The sequence below is a fragment of the Fistularia commersonii genome, chromosome 16 (assembly GCF_037954325.1).
Source record: "Fistularia commersonii isolate RoL2024-O1a breed Wild chromosome 16, RoL_Fcom_v1.0, whole genome shotgun sequence".
Lineage (NCBI taxonomy): Eukaryota > Metazoa > Chordata > Actinopteri > Syngnathiformes > Fistulariidae > Fistularia > Fistularia commersonii.
This window is the reverse complement of record NC_141299.1, coordinates 7,285,883-7,297,119: the sequence shown is the minus strand read 5'-3', so window position 1 is coordinate 7,297,119 and position 11,237 is coordinate 7,285,883. Positions and strand designations below refer to the sequence as shown.

The window sequence follows — 11,237 nt, the reverse complement described above, 5'->3', positions numbered from 1 at the left end:
TTCGAAAACTACTTTGAAATCACACACCAAAACGTGCAGACCCAAAGATCATGATCAATTCATCTGTATTCACGTTGCTAATTTTGAAATAAGTTTGGTGACTTCAGGGCGTTTGTATTCATTGTTTCACCCGTTGATAATAATGCAATTATAATACCCACGAATCACACATTTTTAGGATAATTATGTAGTTTTGCTGTGCTAGCGACAACGTGCAGCTTTCATTCTGTTTGAGATCTCATCCGGCTCGCACGCCTTTATTCAAATTTAAAGAAACAGTAGAGCTGATCCCCAGGCTTCTGTTTTACGGGATCAGAATCCCGGTCTTCACAGAAGAACATGATTTTATAGTCTATAATTCCCCTGTCAGAAAGTATAGCTGGAAAACTACACGCTCATACACAAATGTGTGTGTTTGTGTGTATAAAATGTCTTGTTTTATTGACAGCAGGAGTAAACAAGGCAGAGTCACAAAGCTTGTAGGTGCTACACCATATTGATATGAATAAGACACTCACAGTCACCTTTTTTGGAGCCAGACATTCTGGTGACTCTGCCTTCTGTCCAGAGAACACCAGTGGCTTGGGCATGGACTATGTCCAGAGACTGAAGTGCAGATGTAACGTGCACTCGGCTGGAGAACGACAGCAGCTCACGAGACAAAATGAGCTATAATAAGTAATTAAACAAAACATAAAAAACAAATTTTCTGTTTTACCCTTAGTCAGTTGGCTTGAATGTACAGACTGTTCAAAAACTTCTAATCTGTGAAAAAACTGGTACATGAGGTTATTTATTTAATTGTTTTTATTTTTAATAAAAGTGATCTTACAGTAATATTAAATGCAGCAGTAGAGCTGTAAAGATTGAACATCTTCTAAAATTTGTATTAAAGAACCATCTAGAGGTTTCTCTGCATAAAAACAAAACAAAACAGTAGGTTAAAAAACTGCGAGTTAATTAAGGGGTTTTGAAAAAAAAAAAAAAAAAAAAAACATTCTCAACTGAATATCATTTTTTTTTAGTTGCAAATTGAAATGTAAAACAAATTACAATCTCACTCATTATTTTTATTGGAAAAATTACTGAAAACAATGTGATCATTAAAAACATAGGCATTGTATATAACTAGTACTCAAGCTTCAACTGTCCTTGCACAGTGCCTTAAATACCAAGCATTGAGATTTCTACATCATATAGCTAAAAATACATGACACTTTACTAAATCAACTTTATAAAATGTCACTGTACAACAAAGGTTCAATGAGTGGCAAAACCATACAAACATACTGTAAAGAAAACCATTAAGTAGACCTATCAGGACAAATTAAAATATAATAAAATAAATTTACTTTTCTGAATATCTGAAGATTATTGTAAGCTTTGAAAGATTAAACATGATTTGTAAAAATTAATACATCGACTGGAATTCATATATTATGGAACTTCAAAAACTACATCAGTAAAATTGTTTCTAAAAGCATATGTGGCATCCTGAAAAGCCACAAAATGATATAAAATTCAGAAGTATTTAACAGACCCAACAAAGGCATAGACTTATGGAGGAACTGCACACTGTTGACCGTGCACTACCCCAACAAGTCTAGAAAATTATTAGTTTTTGATCTAGCCATTGCGACATGAAAAGGTTTAACTGATTAGTTTGTGAAAATATATTACAAGAAGTCTTTATTTTTCTAATGCGGATTTTGTGCAAAAAATATCTACCAAGATTCTCTTATTAGCAACCCAAGTCAGAAACTATTGTACAGGCAGTCCACATCAGTAACTTCCATGCAGGAAAACAAAGCATCCATACAAAAATGGCAAAATGTAAAATATTTAACAACAGTTACAAAAATATCAACATGAATAAATTAATTTCTTCTACATTTTTTTTTCTACACTCCTATCAATCCGACTGTTTTTCCAACAAATGGAAAAGAAACCTGTCAAACATGGAAAGGGCTCCAAGTATCTGTGGAAAAGAAGCCCTTGTAAATGTTTATATGAATCCTTTACAGCTCTAATCAAAAAGTCAAGCCCTGACCTGATGCCCTGCAAAAGTCCATGCAATCTAAGAGCGTGTATTACATAGAAAACAGTAGTGGTGATTGTTTAATAACAATAATGTATTAGCAGAGAATCAGGAAGGAAGAAATTTTGGGAGGCTAATGAAGTCATCTATTAAAATAGTTTCAGATCTTAACTCATGATCCACAATCGCAGTGTTTTAGGCATCACTTTGTTGCGTTTGATGATGGACCAGCTACACTCATTTGCAATAAAGGTTCTTCATAGCAGGCTTGCAAGGCTTGTGGTTGGGCCATTCTGGGCTTGGATCTGGACAGGTGGAGGACCATCAGTCCACTGAAAGAAAAAGAAACACAAGTCTCAACAATGGCATCCTTAAATGCAGTCTCTGAAATGAAAACTAAATAGGAAGAGCATAAAATGACTGTAAAAAGTTAAGGCCTTTCACATACACTGATGAGGTTATGCTCAGGGAGGCTACAAGCTGCGATGTGGTCCTGGAGAAGCTGCTGGGAGAAGTTCTGATGCATTTGGGCAGCTTCATGGGCATCAATAGTGTTCCCAAGTGCCTTGTTCAAGTCTGGATAAACAACAAATTGACAGTTTTAAGTTTGGGTCCAAGTATAAAAACAATGGTAAAAGGTATCTAAAGCCTGTGCCTTAATTTAAGAAACGATATATATATATATATATACACATATACACCGTTTTATATATATATATATACCGTTTACATGATGTATATCATGTAAACGGGGCTTCAATTACTATTATTATTCGAAACGTGCCGAAAAAAATGTTTTTTTTGCTTACCCTTCAATAATGCTGAAGACCAGAGCTGTACAGACATGTCAGGGATCTTGCTGGCCAGCTGCATGGCAGGTACAACCATGTTGTTACTTTCCTGAAGTGAAAAGACAATTTTTTTTTAAGAAAAACAAGGGTGAAGCTAATAATGCACACATCGTTCCTCATTTTGGGAACTTTCAAATATACTGAGCTCTTGGGAACACGGTAGATAGAATGGGTCAATCATCAATTCATATAATCATTGCTCCTTGGCTATGGTCAGTTAAGAAAGATGCAGATAGTGCTTGAGCTTGGCGTGCCAGAATGGTCATTTAAGTGAAAGATAAAATCACATTGTGTCACAGTTTTCCCTATACATGTGAACAAAAAAGAACTGTATAGCAATATGAATGCTTCACTTTAAGTCAACTTCAGTCATCCAGACAACCAACATGCACCCTGCCTGAAGCGGCATCAATGACAATCGGTGCTTTTTTAAAAATGCACTTCAAAGTATTTCTTTCACAAAAGGCGAATTTAATTAACTTTGTACTCATCTCAATAACACAATTCCTGTTTACAGCCAACATCAATGGATGACTTCTTCTGTCATGGATAACTGTATTGAGTTTTTTAGGGACAAAATATTTTAAAAGGGGACATTTAGTGTTTTATGAGATGAGTCAGGTTGTTTTGTTCATTGGATATTGTATTTCTATTTAGTGCAGATGTAGATTTAAAGTCAGAACCCTGATGCAGGGATACAAAGTAATATATAAGAACACATCAACTGTTTTGCAGAATGAGGTTAAATAAAAAGTGAAAAGAGAGAATTAAATCAGTATTTAAGACATTTAGACAATTTAGACAACATTGAGACAATTACACATGGATCAATAAAAGTCTTACTCTGTGGTTGCCAAGTACATAGAAGATGTGTCCGAGTAGAACCAGGGAGCAGGCAGTGAGTCTGTTCAAATCCTCAGCATTAGACATCTTAAGAGTTTCTCTTAAGAAACGCCTACAATTGAAACAAATTGAACATGAACATGTGCAGATGAAGGCCTGATCTGTGGATGCATTTGCATGGAAAAAATCATACTTTGCCTCATTGTAGCGTCCCTGAAAGAAAGACAGTAGTCCCCTGATGTAGAATGCTGCAGCACGGAGGCAATGTGAGCTGGACAAGACAGGAAGGCCAATCGTTATTACAATGATGAAATGAATTGTGGCCGTTCAGAGGTCCTGACACGTCACCCAGTAACTTAATAAAATGAGCAGGCTGATGAAGAGGAGTCTTTTAACATTTCACCAAGAATATTGCCAACTGAAGTTTTAGACCATCTGACAAACATAAGACCAATGTTTACAATATTTAAACTAATGTGTGGCATCAAGGTAAGAAAATTATTGATAGCAAATAATTTTACACAGGCTACACTACACTACAAATGATGCTCTTGATATTACACAATGTCAAGTTATAGTTAAGAAATGTAAATATATGCTATGAAATGTCAATTTCCTTCTATATAAAAAAAAACGTAATCACCAAATATTCTTATTTGTTGTTTAATCACTCTTCTTACCTCACTGGGAAGTTGTGGTCTGGGTTTATTCTCTCTAGGAGGCTGTACAGCTGAAAACACAGTGAAACAAGCATACATTGTTGGACTTAAAGAGACTGCCTTTATTCCACTGTCAAGACAGGCTAATTTCAAAATAGCCTGTTTATCAAGGTAAATATTATTCCTACAACTAAAAAGATAGATTTCATTTTCATTATGCTGATTGTTGTATTGTATGTACATTTGAGGTTTTGTAACAGATGTAACAACATGGTTGGCTCCAATGTTGCGATGTTCATGTCAAATTTGCATTTTGTTTGTTACTCCAAATAGATGGATATTATAAGAAATGTCAACATTTCATATCCATTTCACACCCTTGCAATGAACCTTATCATATTGTATTACTTTTTAAGGTATTGATAAATTACTCAAAATCAAACTAACACACCCACCCATGACTTGATCGTTTAAATTGAAGAGTTACATTTTCAGCAAATAACTATTTAACCACCATGAAATATATGAAGTATAAGACGTTGTCACTGTTTCCAAGACAATTTACAGAGGACTTAATCTACCAGTGACTTAACTAACCTCTTGATGTCGGTTTCCTTCCCTAATGTAGACACTGGCCAAGTTTGTGACAATGTATGTCCATAACTCCTGGTGTGTAGTCAGCTGTAAAGCAAAACATAAAGAAATATTGGAGATGAGACAAGGGGATAATATATGCCGGGATAATATGAAGGAGGCGCAATGACATTGTGTACTCACCCGCAAGGCGGTGGTAAATTGAGCCTCTGCATTATCCATACAGTTCACTGAGATACAGTACAGACCCTGAGGTGTGAAAAGGCAAGGAAAGAAAACGTTTAAATACATTATTACTGGGCTGCTCCCCCCCATTCAAGAATTTTTTTTTTAAATAATATTTATATTAGCCCATCATCAACAAATCTATTAGATGTACAATCAATTACATTCTTTTTGAAAATAAATAAATATTTTAATATTAATATTATTGATAATATTTTCTGATTTAGTCTGCTAGAAAGTGGAATTACCACTGCTCTCTTAAAAAAGTGTGTGTATACATCAATATGTGACTTTATTCTGAAACACTCACTAATAATGTGTGAAGCTGAGCAGCATGGTTAGTGAATAACCTGGGGGACTGATGGCACAGCTGACACACCTGTGAGATCTAGAAATACATAACAGAGGGTCAACATTCACTTTCAGAAAGATCCTGGGGTGCAAAAAAAAAATGTCAAAGTTAGTATCTATTATTACAATTACTCACTCACTCTTCTTACACATTCACATACACTTACATGTGACTTTATTTGGGTTCACCTTTTAACTGGTGGTTAAAGAAAACATCTATTCAGTCAATCACATTGGTGCGAATCAATGCATTTGGGCACATAGACATGGCAAAGACAAGCTGTTGAAGTTCAATGCAGCACTCCTACTCCTGTTGGAAGTAGAGAGTTGGCATACACACCTGTGATTGTGGCACAGGTGTTAGCCAGATTCTGAGTATTTCAGAATCTGTTGATCTATGGGGGATTTTCACACACATCTACAGGGCATTGGACAATAATGTCTTGGTAACTGGGGATCCCTTTAAGGCCACTGAACCCAAATAGTCCTCATATCTCTAGTAGAGCACCTCTCAGGGACATTTCCAGCACCTGACTGAATCTATAGTCTGGTGCTCATGATGAATTACGGCTGTTCTGAAGGAGACATGTGGTCAAATCCAGTACTCGAAAGAAGTAACAAATTAAGTGGCCGACAAGCTTTAACTATGTGTATGAAGAAATAATATACCTCTTGTAATGCAGTGGCCTTGTGGCCTGTGACCAGTCGGCACATAATAATATGCTCCAGTAGAATGACTTGAAAGGTAGAGAGAATAGGGCTGCAGTCCAACACTGAAAGCAGAAACAAAAACAAGGGGCAATTTTTTGGAGATAAAATGGACATTGCCACATATAATTTTGTATTAATACTGAAAATAATTGAACTAGGTGCAGGAATACAGGATGAGAACATACTTTTTAGCTTCTCTAGTTGCATTAGAGCCTTGTCTGTGTACTTCTGGGCTTTCTCCAGATACCCTGCTTGCATGGAGTGCATCACTGTCACCTATAAAGCACATATTCAGGACAGTTAAAATATGTTAATTATGAAGACTTCTTTTCACAGGTTTCAATATTGGTATGTAAAAATGGAACAATATTCAAACTATTATTATAAAACACAAAGGATGCTGTTATAAGTTCAAAATTAAAGCAGTAGACCGTGGCAGTGCTCATTCTCACGAGCTTCTTTATGATAACAGTAATAATAAGGGTAAACTTTATTAAGTTTACCCTTCTGAATATAATCATACCTGAAATGCTTTGTAAGGTTATAAGTGGAACCATTTGCTCCTTTGCTCTTAAAACCATCGGAAATGATCACAATTAAACCCTCCCTTTGTGATACAAGTGAAAATTACAACCTGTTCTATTCACATATCATAATTTTTAAGGGCTCTTGTGTTGCAAATGAAGAAGAATAGAATTACCAAATACACAAGGACACACATGTGCTCCTTAGGGAGCCAGTGAAAGAGGTCAGCTGGGTTGCTGGGCAGAATCTCATCGTCATGGAGTGTAGAAATGGTCTGGATGCACTGCTGCAGCTGCTTGAGACATGGCTTAACACTCTTCACCTGGGGGGCAGGAAACAACATATAGTTACATCAGCTCTTGGTACAGTCCACATCAATACATAACAAATGTCAATATCTGCATGCATGCAAAACCCGAGTGTCATAAAACTTTTAAAAACGCTGTGTTCTTTTTTCTAAACCTGGGGTTGGATTTCTTACCTGGCCAGCATCCAGATAGTGTGTGACTTGAAGGACCAAGAAGAAGACCCTCAGGGACTCCTTCTGAATGGGGTTTCCCTGCCAGTTTTCCACAATAGTTCCGCACAGTGTGAGCAAAGGATGCACTTCCCCAAGTTTCCTTTCCATAAGCAGCAACTGGAAGATGAAAAATGATAACATTTAAAGCAAAAGAATGTATAGCAATGGCCATGTTTGTTAATTTTCACTTAAATATTCTCATCCAATTATGTTTTATAAGCCAATTATTACTGTAAAATATCCAAAAAGAGAAAAACAATTGACTTACCATTCCTTTACTGAGGAGAAACAATGCCCTTAAAAGAACAAAACTCCAAGTTAGTGTTTTCACTACCTACAATCAGTCAGTAGTGGGTGTTTGTGCCATAATAATATTGGAAGCAGGAATTTACCAGTGACAAGGAGGGATGGGTCTTTCTAAACTTTCTCATGTGCAATTTTTAGCCAAGACTTGGCTTTTTTTCCCTTTCTTCGTAACATTTGTGATTAACCAAATCCCGTGTGACTGTAGCTTAACGTTGTGCGACTGGCTACTTTTGTAACCAATCTAAACGACTTAACATATTTTAGTGTACGTTATTTTTATATACTGCAATGCAGTTCTGTAAAAATACAACTAAAATATTTCTTCACTCACTTCCAAAAATGTTACTTCCACTTTGATCACAAAGTAATAGTAACATTAATGAGAAAAATGCAGTCCCGTCACACACTTCTATAACTATAAAATAAGCGGTTCATCAGGCAAGAATTACCTGGTATATTCTGACCCCACCACTCGAGCATACTCAGCTCCAACCCCAAGCAGGTCACATGCAGACACCAAGTCTTTCTCCAGTGTATGAAGTTGCTGAAAGAGAATAAAATTGCTGTCATCTCTTGTGATGATCTTTATTTCGCAGACAGCTTGAGTGAGAAATTCTAAATACATAAAACAGCGCCTATTGTTAACAAACCTAAGTAAAAGTAATCTCCTTTCAACCAACACACTGTTGAGTCTAATCCATAAACTAGTTTTACAGGAGCACTGACAGCCTCCTTTACATCCAAATGTTGATATGATGTAACCGCCAAACTGATCATGCATGGAATTTTCCAAAGTTTTATGAAAACAAAAGTAAAGATCTTCTACTCTCAACAAATTTAATATTAAAAATGTAACATTATATACCATTTTTAATTGAGGATCTATGGTTGGTGGACATTCAAGGGCTTTATCTTTGGCTTTGCGAAACACTGATCTTTCCTTCTTTTTTCCCCCAAGATAATTTTTCACATTTAATGGAACAACGAGCTGACAAATGGCTACTCATGAAACTAATAAGGGTTCATGAATAATGAAAATATTTGTTAGCACATGCCTCTATTCAAATGATCTCAGCTTACAAGCACACTTACACCACCTTGACTCCATTCAAGTTTGCTCAATTCAAAACACTCGTGTTTGTCTCAGCTCCAGGCTGCAGTAGTCAGTTACGATCGGAGTCAAGTTCCAACAAAAACATATTATCTATAAAACATACGATTGCTCAGCCTCAAATGATTGCTGCCACACAAATTAGAGAATCAATCCTACACCCAAGCAATGCTGGAGACCAGCAGTAGACACAGAGGAAGTAATAGTTTTAGCTTTTCTTACTGTACTGGCCTGGCATCAGCGCAACGTAGAATAATGGAGGAGAAAAAAAGAAGGGTCTAATAAAACAATGAGAACCAAAACCTTACCAAAAATCTCTAGCTATATGAATTACATCTACATTATATTCCGGTGGGTAACAATCAATTCAGCACAGCAGACGAAGAACTGTTGTACTGAATGTCCTTTATCAGGGAGAAAAAAAACTATTTATTCTGTGAGTGCACAATATTTTTAGCCAAGTTCAGATAAAACTACTACTAATCATTTCCGACCCCTGCACCCACCAAAAATTAGCAAACAAAAAAAATGTTTTTTGGGATATTAGCAAAGATTGTAATCTGCTTGACAGTTACTTTTGTATAGCCATGTATTTCCATGATACATACCGCCAGCTGAAACAACAATCTGCAGTGCCAGTACGGAGTTTGCTGGGATATTTGAATGGCCTTGCGCAAAAGGGGTTTTGCAGAGTCCACCAAGTTCTGTAAGTTAATAATCAGTAGTTTCAGTGGAATTACAAATACATACAGCATTATAATAAGCAATTCATACATGATAACAAAAAAAAAAAGAATTGAAGCACACTCATGGTTCATTAATGAAACGTCGAGTGAGGTAAGGAAGATATGAAGACAAGCCACAATAAGACTTTCACTTCACAGACACATAATCTTGTACAAAAAAAAAAAGATTAACACGGACATACCTGTTGACAAAAGAGTTCGGACAAAATGCTTGCAGCTTCAAATTTGACATCTTCGAACTGCGGGACTTGCTGAGATATAAACCACTGCAAAACAGGCGATGAAGAACAGAATTGTTAATGTTTGCTAAACTTTTGTGCCCATTTGAATCCGATGCGGCGTCTTGTGCGGCAAACCGCAGAGAATGGAAGCAGGCAGCTGACGGCGGATGTTTCGTTGAAAAAAAAAGCGGACCAAACGAAGCATTAAGTAGTCTTCGGTTTTGAAATACTTCCTAATCGAGACTTAAACGCTCCAAATGAGCTTCTGTTAAAAGACTTCCGTCGTTCGCCGCTCTCCCTCTCCGTGGCCTACACCCGCCTCGTCCTCTGCTACATCCCCGCTCTTTCCCAGATCAAACACCCCTCACCGCTTTCTCCAGGTGGTTGCGGGCCAGCTCGCTGTTCTTGGTGTGGTGGTAGAGAACCGAGCCGAGTTGAAGATGTGTTCTGGCTTCGATCCTCTGCGGGGGCTTAAACTGAAACACAGCTTGTAGACAATGCACACATAGCCGGATTTTGGGCGGACTAGAGGTTCGGAAATGCTCCGCAAAGCCTAGCAGGGCGAGGTACCAGCGCTCCGGGGCCTCTACGTTTGACGCCATTTTATCCGACAACAACAAGTTTTTCAGCGCTCTGGCCAGACTCCCGGGTTGCCAGGTGGGGCCATATTTTTGAAGGAAATCTGAGAAATCAAAGAGAAATGGGCGTGTTATTCGCTTTTTCAATCTATGTAGCAAACAAAACATTATACAGCTAAAATAAAAATAAACTCCGTTACAGATATAAATACATATTTGCTGGGGTCAACTACTTAGAGATATACATTGAGACATTGTGACATTGTGTGTCAAACTTTACATCGTAAGTGGAAACAGTTTGGGGCTTTTATTAACTTCATGTTTTGTGTTTAATTTCATTTGATTTAATTGCATTGCGATTTATCTATAATGTTTATTTTCTCGATAAAATGCCTGTCCAGTACTTGTTTTGTCTCGTGGTTCTTCTGTTAAATTCCTGTTTTTGCACAAAAAAGTAAATGACAAAGCAAATGATCATCTTATTGTAGCATTATTTAAACCTGGACTTGAAATTAAACAAAATTAGAGACACATGGGCAAATCTGTAGGGGGAAAAAATGTATATAATGGGAAAAACCGATTGGTCCATAAATAAGGAAATACTGAAAACCCACCTTCTGTGGAAATATATATAATACGTCCAATAGTTCAGGGACATCCCCTAATAGACATCATGAATATTCAATGACAACATGTAACGTCTTTTGTTAGGCTCTAATTTATTATTTTCAAAGAAATGTTTATTTTATAAATAAAAAAATATCGCGTTTTGTTCTGGGAAAATTTTCAAGCAGCCTCGACGTTTTAGGGTTTATGTTCCAAATTATATTGCAAGCATGGCAACCCAAGACGGTACATGTACTCGCGATAGCTGGTAACACAACAACGGGAATAGCGTTTAGATGGGTAGTGTAGTCCAAAACACTGGCAAACGTTGTCCCAGTTTCTTGAAAAGCCC

The 11,237-nt window shown here is 36.9% G+C and overlaps 1 protein-coding gene across 1 annotated transcript; it reads right to left on the bottom strand.

Annotated features, from left to right (window-relative positions):
* Nucleotides 1–789: 789 nt before the first annotated feature.
* LOC147225747 (MAU2 chromatid cohesion factor homolog) lies at nt 790–10,335 on the bottom strand. Its single transcript, XM_086162427.1, has 18 exons — nt 10,070–10,335; nt 9,663–9,746; nt 9,343–9,438; nt 8,073–8,167; nt 7,586–7,613; nt 7,279–7,434; nt 6,973–7,119; nt 6,458–6,548; nt 6,231–6,334; nt 5,521–5,598; nt 5,169–5,234; nt 4,989–5,072; nt 4,413–4,462; nt 3,926–4,003; nt 3,733–3,844; nt 2,848–2,938; nt 2,487–2,614; nt 790–2,370 (listed from the first exon to the last, which is right to left on the bottom strand). The coding sequence occupies exons 1-18, from the start codon at nt 10,301–10,303 to the stop codon at nt 2,296–2,298; spliced, it is 1,797 nt and encodes a 598-aa protein (XP_086018553.1). The 5' UTR covers nt 10,304–10,335; the 3' UTR covers nt 790–2,295.
* Nucleotides 10,336–11,237: the final 902 nt, after the last annotated feature.